Source organism: Gracilinanus agilis, chromosome 4 (genome assembly GCF_016433145.1).
Source record: "Gracilinanus agilis isolate LMUSP501 chromosome 4, AgileGrace, whole genome shotgun sequence".
NCBI lineage: Eukaryota > Metazoa > Chordata > Mammalia > Didelphimorphia > Didelphidae > Gracilinanus > Gracilinanus agilis.
Genome location: NC_058133.1, coordinates 501,705,690 through 501,729,394, shown reverse-complemented (window position 1 = coordinate 501,729,394; position 23,705 = coordinate 501,705,690). Strand labels below are relative to the sequence as shown.

At 37.7% G+C, this 23,705-nt stretch overlaps 1 protein-coding gene across 2 annotated transcripts in view; it reads right to left on the bottom strand.

Moving 5' to 3' along the window:
• BAZ1B (bromodomain adjacent to zinc finger domain 1B) overlaps positions 1-23,705 on the bottom strand; it is a 71,107-nt gene that overhangs the window by 18,237 nt on the left and 29,165 nt on the right. For both annotated transcript variants that reach the window (XM_044673109.1, XM_044673108.1), the window contains 3 exons: positions 23,123-23,244; positions 18,973-19,170; positions 2,970-4,674 (listed from right to left, as the gene is read on the bottom strand). In XM_044673109.1, the coding sequence (XP_044529044.1) occupies positions 2,970-4,674; positions 18,973-19,170; positions 23,123-23,244 (2,025 nt within the window). The remainder of the gene's footprint in view (positions 1-2,969; positions 4,675-18,972; positions 19,171-23,122; positions 23,245-23,705) is intronic.

The following is a 23,705-nucleotide window of genomic DNA, read 5'->3' as shown; positions in this document are numbered from 1 at the left end:
CACAGTGAAAACAATTTTATAACACTTTCAGTTCAAATTCAAATACAATTGTATGTATGTGTTTTGCTTTAAACTTTTTTGTTTTACTAACATCTCTAAGACACAGGAGGCAAGAGCTAGGCAATTAGGTTTAAGTGATTTGCCCAGGGTTCACATAACTTAAAAGTGTCAGAGGGGGGCAGCTGGGTAGCTCAGTGGATTGAGAGTCAAGCCTAGAGACGGGAGGTCCTAGGTTCAAATCTGGCCTCAAGATACTTCCTAGCTGTGTGACCCTGGGCAAGTCACTTAACCCCCATTGCCTTAAAAAAAAAAAGTGCCAGGGCAGCTGGGTAGCTCAGTGGATTGAGAGTCAGGCCTAGAGACAGGAGGTCCTAGGTTCAAACCCGGCCTCAGCCACTTCCCAGCTGTGTGACCCTGGGCATGTCACTTGACCCCCATTGCCCACCCTTACCAATCTTCCACCTATGAGACAATACACCGAAGTACAAGGGTTAAAAAAAAAAAAAAAAGTGTCAGAGGCTATATTTGAACTCAGGACCCTCCTGACTCCAGGCCAAGTGTTCAATTCACTAAGCCACCTAGCTGATCTTCTTGTGTTGTTTTAAAAAGAACAAATCTATGTTAAATTCCCTCTCTCCAAAAACTGACCCAGAATAGGGGCTACCTGTAAAGACTGCCCCAAATTCATCATAGCTAAGAATCATCTGCCTGGGGAGGGTAGCAGGAACCTCTGAAAGATCAGGCTGAAAAAGTCACTGTTCCAAATTAAATATTCTCTTGAGCCTATGAAAACTTCACAGGCCTTTCTCTCACCAGAAGAAAAACTCAGTTCACTGGCCCCAAGTGCCAGAATTAATAATAGTTGTACAAGACAGACTTGTCAAGAGGCAAGTTGGTTTCACTGTCAGTACTAGTACGTATAGGCAAGCACAAGACAAATAGCTATTCTGAAAGTTCAACTAATTAGCAGACTAGTGTGCTCAGAGCAAACTGAAAATTAAAACTATTCCTGGATTATTTTAACCAGTTAGTTTTGCCTGGGAGAAATATGAAGCAATATGTAGTAATAACAGTAAATTAAGGAACTGAGCTACTCATTTCCGTAAAGGAAAATAATTACCTTTAAAAATGCAGTATGTCGGGGGCAGCTGGGTAGCTCAGTGGAGTGAGAGTCAGGCCTAGAGACAGGAGGTCCTAGGTTCAAACCCAGCCTCAGCCACTTCCCAGCTGTGTGACCCTGGGCAAGTCACTTGACCCCCATTGCCCACCCTTACCAATCTTCCACCTATGAGACAATACACCGAAGTACAAGGGTTAAAAAAAAAAATTAAATTCATAAAAAAAAAAAAAAAATGCGGTATGTTGGCAATAGCAAAACTTTTTACCCTGGTCCAAAATCACATTTACTAGCAAAAATTGGAAAAACTGGGTGATCTCAAAAGTATGATCTGAAAATAGTTGAAGACAAATCTCATCTGTTCAAAAAATAAAATAAACCTAGAGTACTATGGGGACCTGTCCTGAAGCAGGTTTTCCAGAATGAATCAAAGTATAAATTGGAAGCCACTGGAACAAGGCCACGGTGGGTAGAAAACTAAAGAAATGATCCAGTTCAAGGGGAGCTCCAACTTCTTCCTGGAAGGTAGTAGCAATGGCAGCAGAATAGAGCCAGCCTAGCCACAATCCTTTTTTGGCCCAGACAGCCTGGGTTCTAATTCTGCTTCTGTATTAACTTTCATAATAGGCATCAATTCTGTATCTTGGGTTTCCTTACACAAAAAAATGGAATACCTGCTTAGAGACAGAAGAAACTTCAAAGACCACAAAATGAATGCACTCTCCAAAGGGGAACTATAATTTGTCAGGCAAGGTAGAAACTTGCTATATACATGTGCTCAGGGGTACTTCTCTAACAATTTTTTTGTCATTACCTCCCACTGAGAAATGATACTTTGTAATCTTACCAATAAAAGGAATTTCTTTTACTAGCTTTTCCCAATTTTGTTATTGCAATTTCTCAAGATTAGCAGTTAGCAAAAATGCTTACAATTCATTTCCCTCCTTTGCAGATACCGCTATTCTTCTAACACCAAGATTTCTCAAGAAGAGAATTCTGACTTCACTACAAGAACAAACAAAAGGCTGGAGGGGAAAACTACTTCAATGGCTTAAATAGAAAATGAAAGGCTAAGACACTGGAGAAGTAAAAGCTTAATCACATGCACTGCTGGTCTGTGTTCTCGATGTCTGCTGCAATAGGACTATTGATTTTTCCAAAAATATATATATAATTTCAGAAACATTGTCTTTTGCATCTTGAGGGTTTCCTCATACAATGCAAAGTCTTTCTAGGTATTACACTGATCATCTTTAACTTCTTACTTAATATGACAAAATGACAGTTATTTCATTTTAAAGATATAGCACTAAAATGATAGAGCCTAAAAGAAATACTTACACTTTTGTGACTTACGTAGCTATACAAAATGGGAGGAACTGTCTATCTTTCTCTGATTTCAAGTACCCCAGGGAAACCAGTAGCATTAGACTATTTCACTTAAGGGCCTTGAAAATGTCTTCAATGGGGCATTTAGGTCACACAGTGGAGTGACCACCAAGCCTAAGAGAGGGGAGGACCCAATTTCAAATTTGGCCTTAAGACACTTCCTAGCAGTGTGACTCTGGGCAAGTCACCTGACCCCAACTGCCTAGCCCTTACTCTCTGTTGCCTCAGAATCGATATTTAGTATCAATTTTCAGAGTGCTGGTTCTAAAACAGAAGATTATGGGTTTTAAAAAATGTCTATGAGTCTTCTTCATCACAGTGGGATCTGGGGATTTAAAAACCATCAATTCTCCAATGCTATTCAAGGTCTTGCTCATACCAGGATGTTGATTTAATGCTTGAATCCGAGGCTGTCCCAATGGGGCTCAGAGGCATGGACGCAGGGAGGGTGGGGGCCCTTTACCTCTCAGCTGGCGCTCCTGGATCTCTCGCTCCTTCTTGGCCTGGATGGCCAGCAGGCGCCGGCTCTTCACGGCACTGATCATGTCTTCTGCTTCCACGTCTCCCGGGGGCTCTACCTTGACCACTTCTTTTTTCCGGTCAGGTTTGGCCAGCCCGTTCTCTTCCTTCCCATTCTCTTTATTTTTGGCTTCCATCTCTTTCCGTTTCTGCTTCTCAGCACGTCTCTTGTCATTCTCCTCCTTCAAGACAGCCAAGCGCTCCTTCCACAGCTCAGCTGACATCTGCTGCTTGGCCTCCATGTGGTCCTGCACAGAGTAGGTCATGAGGATGCGGTGACAGAGGGCAGCTAAGATCTGCAGCTTTTCTTCCGATGTCAACTCGAAGAACTCGGAGGTCTCAAGTTTCTCTAGAAATTCGTCCTGGACCTCATTGTCTTCAAAGGGGGCAGTCTCTTTGTTTTCATCAACAGTGTCTGAGCCCTCACTCTCCTCAGGTACATCAGTTTTGCGCAAACAGAGACGAACGAGCTCGGAGACAGAGTGCAGTGTTAGGGGGATCTCAGAGAGTTTCATCCCCAGCTCACCATAGTCCTCAGCAATTTCATCCTGCAGCAGGGTTTGTAGGAGGATGACCAGTACTCTGTTCAGGTACAAGAAACCTCCCTTGTCGGCACTCAGAGCCTCCATGAGGGACACGGCAGTGATGGGGTACTGGGCATCGGGGAGAAGCAGCCCAGAATAACAGCTCAAGAACTCAACCACCATAGCCACATCCCCAAAGAGGGTGTTGGGTAGCCCCTCAGGGGTGTCCACTAGCCGAAAAGAGGGCAGACTCTTGCCAGTCAGCTCTTGGTCCTCATAGCGCCTCTGCTTCTCCAGCCTCTCCAGCATCTCTTTCTCTTTCCGCTCCTTGGCTTTCTCTTTCAGCCTTTCCTTCAACTCCTCCCGTTTCTTCTTCAAATACTCTTTGCGCTGTTCTTCAGACATAGAGGCCCATTTCTTCTTGTGCTCCAAAAGCTCGTAGCGCTTCTGAACCAAGACACGGAGCTCTTCAGGGAGGCGGGCTCGGTCCTCGTTGGAAAGCAAGCGGGCTGTTTTGGAGATAACACAAGACAGGGCACTCTTCTTGTCTTCTCGGTCTTTGTTCTCCTTATAGTAGGCAATGAGGTGGAGGGCAGCAGGTGGAAGGTGTTTGTGGGGCTTGCTGGAAGACCTAGGTGTCCCCCCAGAACTTCGAGGAGTTCGAGTCATTTTCTGGGTACCCTTGGCCATGTCCAGCAGGGTCATCTGCTTCATTTTGGTTTTGGGTGTCTTCAAGCCCTTTTTGGGGGATTTGGATTTTCCTGGAGATTTCTGTCCATTTAAAATGCCTTTGCTCCTGCCCTTTGTTTTCAAAGGTTTGTCCCCATTCTTCCCTAACTTTTTGGAGATGGGGCCCTTTTTGGGAATGTGAAATGTGGTATTTAATTTGCCAGGAGACATCATCTTCATCATCTCCTCCAGTTGTTCTTCAGGGGACTTGGAATTCTTTGAGTTCTTTACTTTGAGGGGGGAGCCATTCAAGGATTTCTTTAGATGCACATGGCACCATAATGTGGGATTCAGCACCTGGTTCACTGAGCTTTCAGTCTTCAGCTTCTTAGAGGATGGTTTTCTATCAGGAGACCCAATATTTTTCCTCTTTGTAGAAGGATTGAGAGTCATGTACTAGAATTGAAGAATAGAAATAAAATTAATTCAAAGAAAAGTAATGCTGAGGATATAACTATAAAGGTATGAATGCTGAGGATACAACTATAAAGGTATGGTCCAATTATGTCCCTTTGGGATAATGAATCCCATATCACTTAAAAGCACAAATACCAATGTTCCAGCACTTTGGTACAAACATTTCTGCCCAGGATGGTTTGAAACATATTCAATTAGCTATAGAATGTCCCCCCTGGGAATAACAGTCAGACTCTCTGTGGCCTTTCTACCACTCATGCTATAGGCAAGCAAGAGAATACTCTTAAGGTGACTGAGGGCAGCTGAATCATCCACCTGAAAGGGGGAAATGTGTTGGGAACAACACCCTGCAGTCAGAAGTAAGCAGAGAGACAGAGCTAAAAAGCATTGACCCTAGATTTAGGAAGATCAGAGTTGAAGTCAGACTTCAGACAAACTTTCTAATCAGTGGACCTTGGGCAAACCACTTAAGTCTCCTGTTAATCTCAGTTTCCTCATCTTTAAAATAGGGATAATAACAGTACCTCACTTTCCCTCCACCCCGAGATGCTGTGAGAATCAAATGAGAAAATGTTTATGAAGTGCTCTGAAAAGTTTAAAGCCACCAGTTATTCTCTTCCACCAATACTAATGGATGAAACTGAGTATCACTTGACAGGCAGAGCTGTGTTGGGGCAAGGCCAGGGGTAGAGTTATTAAGTTGTGCCTTCATACTCTTAAAATTCCATAGTGCCATTTCTTCTTTGCTCATTTTCTTCAGCCTCTGCAAGTTAGCTTTAATATTCCAAACAGTAATATCAATTACAAATCTAGTCAGAGCAGATCCATGAAGCTCATCTTTTCAGAGAGCAAAGCTAGATGCCCAATAGTAATTTTTGGAGATCCTGTCTAATGTCTAAAAATGATCTCAGTAGTTTTACCCAAGTTTCTACACCCTTCCCACACACACACCCCTAGCATCTGAGGTGTCAAAACTAAACCCTAAAATGGAAGAGGATCCCAATACCACTGTAGTAGTGCAGTGAACTTCATCACAATGAGGTAAGAGCCCTGGATTCTTATCTTTGTTCTGCCAGGAGGCTAATTTTGCACCTTAGTTTATAATTATAATCTTTATGTTCCTGACATATTTCTGTTCTCTTAATGTAAATTATGTCACTCTCTAGAGACTTGAAGTGACATTATTAATTATATTTGACACATGTGAACAATGAAGAAATGTAATAAAAATGATTTTCCAAAAGTATGCTTTAAGTCTTATCTGACAAAGATAACACTTTATGCAACCAAAAACTGAAGAACCACAGATCAGGATCAATAGAATAATACCAGTATCTAATTGGACATCACTAAATTGACTTCAATAATCCTTTTGGGGAAAGAAGTTCAATAAACAGTTCTAAGTATGTAAAACCGAAAAAGCTGTGTACAAATAAAATCAGTATGACTATAATTAAACGAGAAGCCGGGGAGCACTATTCACCAATTGGTTAAATGGCTAACAGATATTAAAATGGACAAATATTCAGAGAAATCAATTCAAGCTATTTATAGTAGCATTTTTTTATGGTGGCAAAGAACTGGAAACTAAGGTAATAGCCATCATTTGGGAATGACTGAACAAATAAGATATATGAATGTAATGAAATACTATGATGCTGTAAAAAACAACTAAGGGGATGATTTCATAAACCTGGGAAAACTGCTGAGGCAATGTGAAGTGAACAGAACAAGAACAATTCATACAACAATGTAAAGATAAACAACTTGGGAATTTTTAAGAACTCTGATCAACTCAATAACCAATCATGATTCCTAAGGATTCAATGGAGGCATTTATTTTTTAGCTTTTTTGCACAAGGTCAAGGTAGGAATTCACTTCCTTGATTCCATCAATTTCTTTATAAGGAGAAGGGGTGGGTTTTTTCCCCCAGTGGGAGAATTTTAATTTTAATTTAAAAAATACTACTTGGAATTACAACAACTTAAGTCTCATGCCTATTTTTTATTTCTGATCCTTACGGGCTCTTTGGGTAATGCGTTCCCTATGTTGACAATTTCCTATATAATCATACTTATTTTGTCCTTGATCTCCTTTGATTTCAAGGAGATTTCTTAGAGGTTGTTAAGAAGTTCAATGGACAGAGCATTGGGCCTGGACTATGAAACCCAATGTGGCCTCAGATACATACTACTGCCTAAATGACCTTGAAGTCAAATGACTTAACCTCAATTTGCCTCAATTATCTCTACTACAAATAGGACCTCTCTCTCAGAGTTGCTGTATCAAATGAGATCTTATTTGTAGTGCCTGTGTCCTACTTCTTATATTAGAATATACCTCAGACACTGTTTTGCAACATTCTTTCATCTGGTTATTAATAAAGTATGTACCTTTACAGAGAACTGTTTCATAATCAAACACTCCAACAACTTACCTAAGGGGAAATGGCTTCTAATTTGATATATTTGTTAGCTGTTTACATTTTGGACACAAAGTTGTTTCTCTAGCTCCATAGTATTATTTCTATAAAAAGTTATTGCATGTCATTGATCAGAATTCACTATTTCATCTTTTGTAAGCCCCCTTTTTATTCCTTATTTGGCAAAGGAATCATCTTGAACTCTGAGTTGCGAAAAACATGGCTTGAGGCCATTTTATGGGTTCGATAGTTTTAACAGTATGGTCTTTTTATTAATAATCAATCACATCACACATTCATTTTGCATTTAGTACAGAGTATGGTATAATATAAGGTTCTTAACCTGGAATTCATGGAGATTTGAAGGGTCTATAAATTTGCATAGTTAACAACAAAATTACATCCCTATTTTTTTTATAATCCTATCTATTTTATTTTATACCTTTTAAATTGTAGAAAGGGTCCAAGAGAAAAAAAGTTAACGATGCCTAGCATAAGAAATTGGTCTAAGTCTCATTTCTGCCTATCATTTTCTCAGTTTTCCAGCAATTCTTAGTACATAGGGAGTTCTTTCCTATCTATCTTTAGACTTAACACCAAGTTATTTAATTGCATCATTTCTGACTTTCCCTTTTCCACTTCATTTCTTTTATTTTTCATTATTTTTAATCTGTTAATTAACTAGTTTCGATAATTCTTGCTCAATAATATAGCCTAGAGGACTAGAAGTGCTATTTCCCTTTATTCTGATCTTTTTAATTATTTCTTTGATTTTTCCTTGAAATTAATTTTCTAACTTAAGTATTCTCTTAGCACAGTGCCTGGCACATATTAGGCACATAATAAATGCGTATTCCTTGAATTCTTCTAACCTCTTCCAAAGAAGGGTAACAAGAAGAGACTTTTGTCCACTCCTATGCAGGAATGGGAGATTCACAGATTTTAAAAAGTGCGGTTTCAGACTTTGTTATGTTGATTGGTTTTACTTATTTTTTTCCTTTTTGAAAAAATATTCTTTGCTATATAGCTGTAATAGTGAACCTTTTAGAGACTGAGTGCCCATACTGCAACCCTCATACCACATGTGAGCCGGCCCCTTACCCCAGAGAGGGAAGGCAGGAAGTGCTCCCATTGGGCTGCTGGGCAGAGGGGCTGGTGATAGGAGAAATGTTCTCAGGCACGGTGGAGAGGGGGAGGGGAGTAGTCCTCTCTAGAACCCATGCCATAGGTTTGCCAATACGACTATATAGGAAGGCTTTCTGGGATAGATGTAGAAATATAAGCAAAAATATAGTAATAGCATTTAAAAACAATTCAAGGGGAGTCCTTTTAAGTGAAACAAAATCTATACCACAAGTCTTTTTCTAATACAATTTTCAGCAAGTCTGGACATGTAATTCCCAATTTGAGTTTATACTTCAAGATTTTCTACTAACCTTCATTTCTGGATTCTTGAGCTACATGGCATGCTAGAGGGTCAGGAGCACATACATGAGCTGAATTATCACCAAGAATGCTCCCAAGAAAACCAGTACTGGCGGTTAAAATCAGTTTGGTAATTCATGATGGCCAAAAATGAGTGTTTTCAGAAAGTAGGAACAATTGATCCAAATATGATGGTTTGGTTTTCTGATGTGTGCTTTTACTTCTATTTAATGGAAGGTTTGCCAGGTATTACAGCAGTTCATTGTACTGCTTTCTCTAAATGTCCCAGATAGGAGACTGCTAAGCACTGTTTTCTTCACTTAGCTCACTGCTCCTTGAACTGCATACCACACTGCTAGCTAGTAGAGAACTTTCTCAAGTCTTTGGTTTCAAAAGATTCCCTAGAAGGTCCTCAAGTCAACAAGTAAAAGGTCTAAAAAAGTCAGTAAAAGGCTAAGTTAAAGCAAAGTGTGCAATGCCAACAAGTATAAGGGAGCACAAAATAGGTAATATAATATAGACTGGTCAAAGTGCTTTATGATCACCCTAAAGCAACGATGGTGAACCTTTTAGAAACTGTGTGTCCAAACTGCAATGCTTACACCGCATGTGAGTGTCCCCCCACCCCTTACCCCAGATGGGGAAGAAGGAAGCATTCCCATTGGGCTGCTGGGCAGAGGGGCAGGTGAAGTGAGAAATGTCCTCAGGAGCAGTGGAAAGGGAGAAGGGGGCAGGGATTATCTTGGAAAACTTGGCTACTCTTAGCAATGCAATGATCTGGAACAATCTTGAAGGAATGCTATCCACCTCCAGAGAAAGAACTATTGGAGTCACCTTTCACATTGGTGTATTTATGGTTTTATATGAGCATGCTATTACAACAATGACCAATATGGAAGTGTTTTGCATGACAATTAAAATAAAATTTAAAAGAAAGTTTCTCAAAACACATATACCCTCAATTGGATATAGAAATCTATCCTTCACAATAAGAAAGTAGGAAGAGGATAAGCTATATGTGAGGGATGATAAAAGGATAAGGGAAGCAATGGTCAGACTTGAGGAGGAAAAGGATTGGGGGGGGAGATAGGATTAGAGGGAAATATAAAAGGAATCACAACTATGAATTGGACTGAATTCAGAATCCAACAATGTTGTGTACAAGAGAGACATGTGAAAGAGAAAGACATAGATAAAATAAAGGGCTGAAGCAATATCTATTATGTACAAAAAAGATCAAGGTAGCAATCATGAACTCAAAGTTAAAGCAAAAATAGAATTAATTAAAAGAGACCACATTTTGCTAAAAGGTACCATAAAGAATTAAGTAATACTAAATAATTTTATAGTAGGTCTCTCTGATAAAAGCCTTATTTCTCAAATATACAGGGAACTGAGTCAAATTCGTAAAAATCAGAGCCATTCACCAATTGATAAATGGTCAAAGGATATGAACAGGAAATTTTCAGAAGAATCCAAAGTGATATTCAATCATACACGAAAAAATGCTCTAAGCCACTACTGATTAGAAAAAGGTAAATTAAAACAATCTGAGGTATCATTTCACACCTATTAGAAATAACAATTACTGAAGAGAAATAGTGAACTTGGTCCAATCATTCTGGAGAACAATCTGGAACTATGACCAAAGGGCCACAAAACTGCCTTATCCTTTGATCCAACAGTACCACAACTAGGTCTATACCCAAAGGAAATCAAAGAAAAAGGAAAAGAACCTATATATAAAAAATATTTGTAGCAACATTTTTTGTGGTGTCAAAGAACTGGAAATTGAACTCATCAGGTTGAGGAATGGTCAAAGATTTATGGTATATGATTATGATGGAATAATATCATGCTATTAAAAAATGCTATCCCTCACCAGAGAGAGAACTGATTAATTCTGAGTGCAAATTAAGGCATAATTTTTCTCCAGTTTTTTTCCTGATATAGCTAATCTGGAAATGTTCTGCATAATTTCACATGTATAATTGATATCGCTTGCCTTCTCAGTGGGTTGGGGACAGTATCTGGAACTCAAAATTTAAAAAGAATTAAAAATAAATATTAAGTTAAAGGAAAAAATAAGCCTCTGCTCCTCCCAGAAATTAATATAGCTGATAAATTTCTCAAACTTGGTATCTGGTTCTCCAAAGTTGAGTTTTGTATTCCAGACAAGTCTAAAATGCTTCAGAGCTTACTCCAAGGATACTGGAACTGCTGGAACAGTTTAGCTTTGGGGGTGAGCAAGATTGTCCAGTAACCCCTTTTATTTATAGGGTGTGATTTTTTTTAAAGCCACACCATATATTTTTAAAAAGCAAAGAAATGGACTCACCCAACCCCCTCCCAAAAGGCCGGCTCCCTGGGTGAGCAGAGTCCTTCAGTAGCTGGATCATCTCAGCATGGGGCATGCTGGGCAGTCACAGCCGAATGGGAGCCGGCATGGCTGGACTCAGGGGTATCTGAAAAAGTATAAAACCACCCCCCACTTAGCATAATCAACTCATTGGGAGAGGTGGGGGAAGGGAATCCCTAGCTGACTGCCTATATCTCATTCCCCAGAAAAGCTAGTCTAACCAATCCTCAAGCCTCCCACATCTCTTCCACTACTCTACCCTCTCAGCCAACAATTTCTCTTCAATGAGAAAATTAATTAAGGTCAAAGGCCTGAAGTCTCTCCTCCTTTTTGCTTCATCTCAAAAAACCAGAAAGCATCATCTACTCTCTTCTCCTTTTCTTCTCATCTTTTAGCAGCCTTAAAACTCAATTATCCTGTCGCATGTTAAATCCTTTCCTAGTGGAGTCTTTACTATTGCCTTCAAACATGTCTAATTCTCCATCTTTCTTAAAAATAAAAAAGTGGGGCAGCTGGGTAGTTCAGTGGATAGAGCCAGACCTGGGGATGGTAAGACCTGGGTTCAAATTGGGCCTCAAGACGCTGTCTAGCTGTGTGACCCTGAACTAGTCTCTCAGTTCCAACTGCCTAGCCCTTACCACTCTTCTGCCTTGGGACTAATACTTAGAATTGATTCTAAGACAGGAGGTAAAGTTTAAAAAAATAAATCAAAAGGCCCACTCTCTCAAGTCACTATCCTAAATCTTTCCTCCTTTTCTCAGCCATACACCTAGAAATAGCCATCTCATAACACTTCTTCTTATCTCTACTTCTAAGCCCCTTAAAATCTAGATTCTGGCCTCACTCAACTGAAATTGTGCTCTCTAAAGTGACCAACCCCTCTCTCAATGGCCAATCTCTTGGATAATGCCCTTCTATACTCATGTCACCATTTGAGTTCAGGCCCTCACCAATTCCCACCTGGAATACTGCAATCACTTCCCTGCTTCAAGTCTCTCCCTCTCTGAGTTATCTTCTTCTCAGCTGTTAAGGCTAGGAAGGGCCTTGCCACCTTGCTACCACTCTCACTTCAGTTGCTAACTAATACATGTCCAAGATCAAAGAGAAATCTGTCTGTACCACATTTAAAGCTGTCTAGCCTGTGCTCCTCCACTTTATATCCCTTCTTGAAGTCTATGATCCAGCAACACTGACTTGCTTCAGTTCTTTCTATGTACAGCACAGTTCCATCTCCCACTCTGTGCCACTGAATATCCCCCCATGCCCAGAATACTCATCCCCTCTGGCTTCCTTCAAAACTCAATTCTAATCCCACTTCTACAGGAGGTCTTTCCTGGTGCCCCTAACTGGTAGAGCCCCTTCCACCTAGTGTGTGGATAAGTCGTATATGAAATTAGTTATTTACATGCCTCTCCAAAAGAATACAGGCTCCTTTCAGGCAGAGACCTTACTTTGTATCTCCCCCACTGCTTACTACACTACGCAAACACAGTATTAAGTGGTTATTGGCTAGTCTTTTCTCAGTCTTCATCCTTCTTGCCTAATCTTCTCCTCCTAGATAACTGTGTCTCCTCTCTGGGTTTTCATGACATCACTCTTGCCTGGTTCTCTTCTTACTTTTCTGACCACTCTCTCAGATTTCATTGGCAGCTCATCATTTCAGGACCCCTTGGTGGTGTTCACCGCATCTGTCTGGGCTCTTGATGACATCTATTTATGTTTCACAGGTTTAGTTCTCATTTTCTGTACTGCCTAATAGACATCATCAGTTGGATGTGCTGGAGACATTTTCAAACTAACCCTGTTGAAACTAGTTCTTATTCTATTTCTCCCCTAAAACTATTGCTCTTCTAAACTTTTCTATAGTAAGTGCCCCAATTCTTCCAATCTTCCAAGTTTATAACTTGGGTATGATCTTTGACTCTTCACTCATACCTGGCATAGAGATGATCATTTACTGAATCTTGCCATTTCTAACATCAGTAATATTTTTTACATCCAACTTATTACACATAATCAAGACAAAGAATCTTATTTCAGGCCCTCCTGACATCTTGCCCAGATTACTGTAGCCATTGACTAACTGATCTCCCCTGCTACAAATCTCTCAGATGAAACCATGTCACACCCCTCCTGAAACTCCAGTGGCTTCTCTACCACATCTAGCAAACATAAGCTTCCCTATTTACTTTTTAAACCTTTCACAACCTGATGCCAATTATCTTCCCAAATTCAGTGCACAATAACCCAGATTACCTGGTTTTTCTCTCTGTCCCACACATAAAATATTCTTTATCTTTCTGGTTTGGTTTTGGTGGTTCCTAATCTGTACAACACCCCTCCCTTTGCTTCACAGATATTCTCTTCTTTCATGAAGTCTCCCCTGATCTTAAATAACAGCACTTTCTTCAACATAACATACCTTGTAGTTAACTATTTTGTACAGTCTCTTTCTGAATTACTTATCACATTAGAATAAAAAGTCCCTGAGAAAAGAAGCTGTTTCACTCTTCTGTATAGCCCAATGCCTGATATATGTATGGCAGGTATTTGATTAGTTAATAACCCTCATTTAAACAAAAGTCTTCCCTGCTGGGCAATTATCTAGATACATGTTTCAGCAACTCAGGTAACACTAAGAACAGACTACTACAACTGGTAGTACTAGGTTCATATACTGACATTTAATTTACTGGTTAATGACAAATAATTTTGTCATATTTTGTCAAATCAAACTCAAAAGCATTAACTAGCCATGCCTGGCATTTTGAGTTCAAATGCTACTTTGGCCAATAAGTCTTTTGAGAGCTTATTTCTCCTTTTCCTAATTTGTAAAAGGGAGATAATAATACCTTCTCCTTACAGGGTTGTCTTCCAGGTCAAATGACAAAGTAGGTAAAAGGTCTCGTAAACAATTCTAAGCTTTCCTCCTGCTGATCTTGCTCCTATGGCAGGCATGTTACATGGTCCCTAAGGTGCTATAAGAAGCCTTTTTGACTCATAGGAATGTCCCAAAAATGAATTAACTAAGAGGAAAGAAAATGTTTTGGAATAAAAGGGTATCTGAAATAAGCTCACTAGAGGAAAAATTGGAACCATTATAATTAATAAGTACCTCTTGGCCTTATGTCTAACACAAAAATTCAAGAGTCAAAATGTCTTAATAAAAAAAAAAATCCAGAACAAGGTAAGATTTTATTATTTTCTTGCCATGTAGGTCCCCCAAATCTAGCAAGGTTATTAGCAGGACAGATAAAAAACATCTTTTATTTGTTAAATGGTCAGGCTAAGCCAGTATAAATTATATAATAGGAGCTATTACATGACACAGAAATAACTGAACAGTGGGGTTATATCCCCACTAACTATACCATGCAAAGACTCACCTATAAGAAAAGATAGATTTTTTTTTTATGACAATAAACTCTGGATCCTGCCCTAAAGATTAAGGCTTCAAATTTCTCCAGCATTTAACCAGAAGGAACAAACTAGAGGGGGCCATGCTTCCAATTCCATCAGCAAAACACCAGGCAAGGTATGAAGATAATTAAGGTCTGGTTCTTGAGCAACCAAAGTCAATGACCTAAACATGAAAATTCAGTCACTAACAGATCAGAATTCTGAAAAAGAGCCATCATTTTACAATCTAGCCCCAATAGCAGACAGACGAAAATGACATTGGCCACTACATTTCTTGCCAGTGCCATCTCTCCTACAGCTTCTCCTGAAGTCAAAGAAAGAGGACGAAACTAAGGGAAAAAATCAAGACACCCCAGCAAAACCAGAGAGAAGGCATATGGCCAATATAAGGTACAAAGTGATGGGCCCAAGAGGAGATCCCACCTAAACTCTCTAGGACATGTAAAGATCCATGGAGAGAATGATCTGAAAAGCCAAAAAGCCAGGGCCTGAAGAAAAGGATTTCCAAAGATAAATATGAGGAAAGAAATGTGTTCTAGAAAAGTTGGAGTAGGAAGAGAACAGGATATATAAGAAGAAACCAACTAGAGCAGAATTTACAGAAAGCAGGAAAGGTCAAAAACGGTAGAAGAGGGAAAGGTAGGTGACTCAGTGGTTAAAAAGCCAAGTTGGAAGACAAGATTTCAAATTTGGCCTTAGATATTTCCTAGGTATGTGACCCTGGGCAAGTCACTCAACCACAATTGCTTACTTAGCCCTTACAGCTCTTCTGCCTTGAACCATATTTAAGATCAATTCTAAGTTGGAAAGTAAGGGTTTAAAAACAAAAATAAGAAAAGGTAGCCATGTTTTAGAGTTCATCCTAAAAGCAAACAAGAACCACCTATCAACATCATGGGGTGGGGAGTAATGGAGCTCCCTTCATGTAAATACATTAGGAGGATTTTGGCAAATATATAAATGATGCTTTTGGGGTATGATGGCAAACACTTAACAATTAGTGACTTTGAGCTTTATTCAAGTAAAGTGCTAATTATCAATGCTATTCAAACCTGTAACAACAGTCTCCTACACTAATTGCCACCTCAAAATGCTTTTAAATAACAGTGCCATTAGTGGACAAGGTGATTCTAGAGGCCTCATCAATGAAGTAAGGGTCATAGAGAGCCACAATCTCCTTGCCAAAGGCTAGTTCAGGATTCAAGAACTGAGGTGGTGAGGAGATAGCATTTTATAAAAGTGTGGCTTTGGGCTTTGAAATTCAATCTCTAGTCTAGAAGTATAGCTTCAAAGAAAAGCTTAACTTGGAAACAAGTTGAACTAGAATTCCCAGGAGAGATGAGTTTAAAAATGCTTTTTATAAATTAAAGGAAAGTTAGAGGAAAAAAATGAACAAGAAACAAGAGCTATGGAAGAAAGAACTGGAATTAGAATTAACAGCTCAGTATAGGAGGTACAAAATATTGCTCATGCAATAAACTGAAAATTAGAATTAACTAAATGGAAGCTAATAACTTCAAAAGACAAAAAATATTAAGTCAAAAGACTAAAAAAAAAAAAAAACGCTGAAAAGTATCTCAGCCAAAAAAAAAAAGTCTGAAAACAGATCAAGGACGTAAATTTTTAAAAAATCATTGGAAACCCTAATTGTTATAGACCAAAAAGGAGTCTACCAAGAAATCTTAGAAAGCTGACTAGATCTCTTAAATTCAGAGCAAAAAGTGCATGTAGAACAAATCACTTCCTGGAAGAAACCACAAAAAAAAAAAGGAAAATTCCCAGGAACATGCATGGGCAAGCCAAAACCTAGAATTTCCAGGTTAAAAGATAAAATACTGGACATTGTACACAGAGACTGATATACTGTGGTAAAATCGAATGTAATGGGCTTCTGTACCAGCAACAATGCAATGACCCAGGACAGCTCTGAGGGATTTATGGTAAAGATGCTACCTACATTCAGAGGAAGGACTGCAGGAGAGGAAACATATAAGAAAAGCAACTGCTTGAACGCATGGGTCGGGGTGGACATGATTGGGGATGTGGACTCGAAACTACCACACCAATGCAACCACCAACAAATAGGTCATGATCAAGGACACATGACAAAACCAGTGGAAATGTGCGTCGGCCATAGGTGGGGAGAGTGCGGGGGATGAAGGGGAAAGTAGGAGCATGAATCATGTAACCATGTTAAAAATGATTATTAATAAATGTTTAAATTTAAAAAAAATATATAAATAAAACAAAACAAAACAAAACAAACAAAAAAAAGATAAAATACTGCCAGCCAACAGAAAACAAGGAATTCAAGTCCTAAGGTGCCAGTAAAAAGAGAATGATCACTGCAGATTTAGCAGCCACAACTCAAAGAAGCACAGAACTAGATTTTTGATATTCCAGAAGGCAAAACAATTAGCAAATCTCAATATAATCCTACAAGGGAAAACAATGGATTTATAATGACATAAAGGACTTGCAAGCATTCCTGAGAAAAGACCAGAGTTACCTGGAAACTCTGAAGTGCAAACCCAGGAATCAAGAAAAACATAAAACGGTAAACATCATCATAGGAGACTTAATCAAGGATTGTAATGAAATGTGTGTCCCCTATAAGCCCATCAGCATCAGGTATCAAAAACAGTTACTTGGAAATTGTTTGCTATATCTTGATGAGCTTTAGCTGGAAGGATTAGAAAGTAAGAGGAATACTATACCAGAGGAGCAAAGTTTGGGAAAGGTATCTGACATAATCAGAGTGTGGAGGAAGAGATTTGTGAGAGAAGTCTGAAATTTCTCATCTGAAGTAGCTGGTCAAAAGAGGGAAAGGACACATTCATGTGTGTGTATATAGGTGTACTCACCCCACATTTTATTCAACAAAGAAATAGAAAGGGGAACAAGAGCTGAGGGAGGAAGGAGAGGAACAGTGGGGTGAGGGAGGATCAATTCTAAGCAAAACAAACTCCCAAGACATACAAATAAGTTTAGAAACTGAGAGACTGCCATTCATTGGAGAATGGCTGAACAAGTTCTGGTATATGATTGTGAAGGAATACTACTGTATTTTAAGAAATAATGAAAATGATGAAGGAAAGAGTAGCTAGATGGCTCAGTGGAAAGAACCAGCTGTGGAGATGGGAGGGCTTGGGTCCAGATGTAGGTTCAGACTTCCCAGCTGTGTGACCCTGAGCAAGTCACTAACTCCTATTACCTAGTGTTCCTACTCTTCTGTCTTAGAGTGGATACTAAGACAGAAAATAAGGACTTTACAGGGGCAGCTGGGTAGCTCAGTGGATTGAGAGTCAGCCTAGAGACGGGAGGGTCCTAGGTTCAAATCTGGCCTCAGACACTTCCCAGCTGTGTGACCCTGGGCAGGTCATTTGACCCCCATTGCCCACCCTTACCACTCTTCCACCAAGGAGCAAATACACAGAAGTTAAGGGTTTAAAACAAAACAAAACAAAACAAAAAAGATGATGGCAGTGATAACCTCAGAGAAACCCAGAGAAAGCTTGTACAAACTGACTTTAAAATGTGAAGGGAAAAAAGGACAATCTATACAACACCTGATCAAAGTTATGACCAATTATGATTTCTAGGGGGCTCATAAGGAAAAACAGATTACTCAATTTTGGACAAAAAAAGTGATGGATTTAGGTTATGTATACTGAGGTATTTATTTATTCTGGATATGGTTTGTATAGGAATTTGTTTTCTTTAATTATATGTAAGAGGCACTTTCTTTCTCAACCAGGAAAATAAAATGGATTTTTAGTTAAAAAAATTTTTTTAAAGAAAAATGCTAATATTAAAATGGGAGGGAACAGTTTTTGGTTTTTTTTTTAAAGTCATCCTCATCTGATACAATTAAAGAGGCACAAATGATAAAATCATCATGATACAGTGGAAAGACTCTGGTCTGGTCATCAAAAGATCCAGTACTCATCTTATTTGTTAATAGGTTTTTTTGTACCTATTTTCCCAGTTGCCATATATGACTACAATTTACTCCACAAAATGTGTTAAGAACTAAATGAATTGCCTGGTGAAAGAAACTCAGTTCTAGAAAACATGAGCATATAATGTTCTGCCTTCTTGGGAAATGTTATTTGTGCAACTGTCAATAAGTAATTTTATTTGATTTACAGAATCAGCATTTTGAAAACATGAGGCTCAATACCTTAAAGACAGGAACCACCACTTGATAAACATTTGTTAACAGGGATGAACAAACAAATGTTTTATCAACTCATTTATAAATCACTACAACACATAAATTCAGTTTTTTACATCTATGAAAGCTTTAAAAAAGCCAGTGATGACTCTAGAGTAGACTGAACAACTTATTACAAAAATGTTAAAGCATGTTATTGAACCAATTCAATAGAAATAGAATATATGCTTTAAACTTTCTTTTGTTCCATCAGATATTCACACATGTTGGTACTTGTACAAAATAGGGATCATAAGAACAAGTGTTTTAGTCTTAGAACAATAAATACAAGTTCTCAAGGAGACCTATTTTCCAAATGGGCTGTAAGTAGTTGCAAAAGTTTTGATGCCTGAACATCCCCCTTACTTATCCCAACAGTAGCACTGCTCCTGTTGGCCACTCCCAAAGAGTATGACCTAATACTGTGTCCTTACCTTGTATGGATCAAGTAAAAAGTCATTGAACTTGCTCGGCAGGGCATGCTTCCTCACCAGTTCATCTTCTACTACCCAGGGCGCGTTTTCGCCGGTGCCAGCACGAAGAGCATTATGGCGGATAAAGTAGCGTAGAATCTCTTTGTTGGGTGGCCGCTCCGTGCGAATTAAGCTGTCAGCAGGGACATTGCTAATGATCTAGGAGGTCAAACAAAATTGGTCACTGGGGAACAAACGATTTTAGAGAGTAATAGCAATATAACTTTTAAAAAGAGAGAGAAAGGGTACATATTTCAGGATTCTAAGATACGGGTTGTTCTCAAGGACTTCTTAATGATTCTCAGCCTTATAAAGGGACTCAGATACAATCCACAATCCTGACAAGTGGTCATCGAATATCTGTATGAACAGAAAACTCACTAGCTAAGGAGATATCCATTCCAATTTCAAACAGTTCAAAATATTAGGCAATAATTCCTTATACTGTGTTCTAGGTCTATTTCTCTTCAACTTCTTACTTATGATACTAGTTATTTACTCCCTAGACCTATATAAAAATAAGTTTAGTCCTTCAACAATGTGAAGACAACAACTATGTCCCCATTTCCCTAATGTTTGTTATTATCCAGACTGACCCTAATACCATCCTGTAGAACAAAGCTATCCAACTGCCATAAAGGACAAATTGTTAATTTTAAATATAAAATGTCACCTTAAAAAGAATTCTTTCATTTAAGAAAATGCCTCTCCACTATATACTTAACTGTAGAAATTTTCTAAAGCTCAAATATCAGTTCAATTTTATCCTTGGCAGTTCTGAAGAAAAAAAATTGAAATAGAATGATTCACAATAGAAATCTAAAATTTGACAGAAGACTAAGCTAAATAAGGTACATTTCCTCTTCTCAAAAGTATTTTAAGGAAGTCCAGCTAAATGGCTCAGTGGATGGGTCTAGAGACAGAAGGTCCTAAGTTCAAATCTGACCTCTAACACTTCCTAACTATGTGACCCTAGGCAAGTCACTTAACCCCCACTGCCTAGTCCTTAACTGTTCTTCTGCCTTAGAACCAATACACAGTATTGATTCTAAGATAGAAGGGTAAAGGTTTAAAAAAATATATATTTTAAGGCAAAGGTTGCTGTGACTCCACATGGCCCAAAGGTAAGCTTCCTGTGGTAGGACTGTAGTAAAATATTACCAACATAATGGCAGGTCTAGACCAAATGACCTTTTATGGTTCTTTTCAGCTCTAACATTTATCATGTTAGCAGAGAGACTGTATTCACAATTTCGGAACTTGAGCTCATCTGTCTTACAAATCTCTCAATGGAGTTGATACCTTGAGTTGATAATTTGCTTCATTTTAATTTAGGATTATTTCCTCAGGATTGCCAAAAATGACTTTTTAGTGTTGAAGTTCAGAAGTAACTATTTTTCCATCAGTTACAATGGAAAAAAAAAGTCCTATTAATACAATAAATAATCTAAACAGTTATTATTAACATTTGCCATATTCTAGTCTATTATTTTACATGTTACATATAATAATATATTACGTTATAAATACATATTACATAAAATATAAATATAAGCACAATGACTATATCATGGAAATATCTAATAATGTACTGTGTAGATATTTATTACTGTATTATACTTAATATAACATGTTTATATTCATTATATTGTATATAAATACAAAAATAATACCACACTATACTATTATAACATATGGCATGCATCAGTTAAAATAATATTTAACTTATTTTTATTTGTATTTAATAGCTACATTATATACTAAGCAATATTGTATATTAATATACTACAAGTAATAATATAGAATGCTTTTATTATAGTGCATATGGTTATATTATAGCAATGTTCAAATTATTTTGTATTTACATTATTATAAATATTATTAATATGCTGATGCTGTATATATGAATATGTAACAATAGTATGTAAGATAACATTAGAGTTTTTCTCTGGTTCTGCTTACTTCATTTGATGACAATAAAATTTTCCCCTGCTTGTTTGGATTCATTATAGTCAACATTTCTTAAAGCATAATATTCCATCATGAACTGATCACCATTTATGATTATCCAGCATTAATACTACTTCGATTTCCAGTATTCAAAACATAGAAGGTCCTTAATAGTCATTCATTAATTAGTATATTTGCAGCTCTTGTTATTCAACTCCTTGAAGTATATGCCTTGTCCCAGAATTTCTTTGTGTATTTCCAAACTTTTCTACATAATGGTAGGATGAGTTCACAAATGAACCAACTCTGCATTGTCTTTTCACAATATTGACTTTTCTCATCTTTGCCAATTTGGTAAGTGAGAGCTCAGAATAGGTTTGATTTGCATTTCTCTTATTGCTAGTATGATTTTTGTGTGTGTGTGTATTCTTTCAGTTTATTAGTAGTTTAAGCGATCTTCTGAAAACTGTTCATATTGTTTACTACTTAATCTAGTGAGCTTTTATTTTCTATATTTGCTATGAGTTAATATATTTTCAGATGTATTCCATATAAAGATCTTTCTTTCCCCAGTTAACCAATTCCTTTCTTATGCTAGGCTGCAGTAAGTTTATTCAAGCAGGTCTTAAAATTTCTTGCCGCTGAAATTATCCAGGTTATCTATCATAATTTTTATCCCTTTTTTGACTATGAAATCATTCCGTGAACTATGAAAAGTACCTAATATCATTCTCTTCTAAATTTTTTTGATGGTGTGATCTTTGATATGCTGGTTGCATGTGATGAAAATTGCTAGTCTAACCCTAATTTTCTTCAGCCTGCTTTTCAGCTTTCCTAGCCAATTTTGTCAAATAAAGAGTTCTTTCGTAAGTTATGATGTCAAATCTGATTCTTCCTTTTCTAATCTGTTGCAATGATCTACTTTTTATTTTCTAAACCATTAACCAAATGGTTTAGATGTTGGCCTTATAAAGTAATTTATGTTCTAGGAGAATTCTCCTTTGACTCTTACTTTTTGGATGATTGTATTTACTAGTATTTTAGTTATTTTTGTTTCCCTAAGTAAAGTTGTACTCCTTTACTTAGCTCTGTAAAGCACCTTTCTTGGTATTCTGATTGATATGTCATTTGTATATTAATTTTGGGAGTACTGTCATGATCCAGCATGAATACTATTCTTTTAACTATTTAAATTCTTTAATTTTTTCAAAAAGTATTTTGTAACCACAGAACTAATGAATATTCTTCAGTAGATGTATAAGTTTGATTATTATTATGAATAGGACTTTTCCATTTATTATTCCTTCCTAGACTTTGTATTACAATATAAAAATGCTATATATTTTTACGTATTTATTTTGTATTCTTCCACATTACTGAAGCTATAAAATGTTTCCATGAGTTTTTTGCTACTTCCCTAAGTACAATGAAATAAACTTTTTCAATGTGTTTAAATTTTACTCAACTCTTTTTTTCTTTATAAAAGTTCTTTGTCAAAAAGGAAAGCTCTCTTGAAGGCAAGGATGTTTTCTTTTTGTATTCACAATGCCCTATACAAAATTGGAATATTTATTGATTAAAAATAATCTCAAAATATGGAAAGAACGTTTCACTGCTTTAAGATCAGTCAGAAGAAAAGAGAAAGTGAGTTCCATTCCACAGTGTGGGCTAGGAAAAGAGACAGTACCTGATGAGAAGTAGCAGGGAGAACAATGGAAAGGGAAGCAAATAGAACAATTTCTAAGTCCCTTACAAAAAAAGGTGATGGAAATCAAACTTATACTGATTTCATCCTGAAGAGGATTTTACATGCCTGAGATAAAACCTACATATATACACATACACAGTAATACAGCTGCTCACTTACCCCCATAAAGCTCCAAATTCAGTTGCTAACAACCCCAGCGCCGCCTCAAGCAATGAGCACCACCACTAATGGTTAAGAGTTGAAGGAATCTTCCTTCCTGACAGGTCTAGGGGGATTGGAAGGAAAGGGAGGTCTCTGATCCTGCAGTGGCAACTATTTTTACTGAAAATTGTGTTTACTCGGGTTCCCAGCTTTTCTTAAAACTTATGACATACCAGCTAAATAACCTGGTGACTTCTCCACCTTGTTATTTTCCCTGGTATTTCTGGGAAGGAAAAGGAAATGCCCACATACCTTCTCTTCATTCTGCAGTTTGACATCATATTTGTGAGGCAGAAATTTTGGAGGAGCCCATCTCTTCTCCCCTTTCTTTAGGGAGGTAGGAAGTTTTCTAGGAGACCTGCGTGCCCTGTCACCTGAAAAGAAAAAGAAAACTAAGTTAAAGAAGAAGTAACAAAACATTTTATTATTCTCTTAAGCAAAAGCTAGATTCCAAGACAATTTTAAAAGATACTCTTCCAGGAGCACAAAAATTTTCAAATATTAAATCTAAATAAAAACACGCATACCATTGACAATTTAGTCTAATTAAAAGGATAAAAGGATTAAAAATTAAAAATTAAAAAGATAAAAGGAGTGAGGAAAATGGTTCACCCCTTTCAATCTTGACTGGCAACGATTTATTTGACTGGAAGATGGTGGTGGGAGAAGGACCTCAATGTAGTTTACACCTACTCAGACTCAGGAGAAGTTAAATTAAGGGCACCAAAAGAACTTTCCTGCTGCCTCTTATCTTAAATGCTTAGGATTCAGATCAAAACCATAAGACAGATTTTGTTAATGTGTGTGTGTATATACACACACACATTAACAAAAT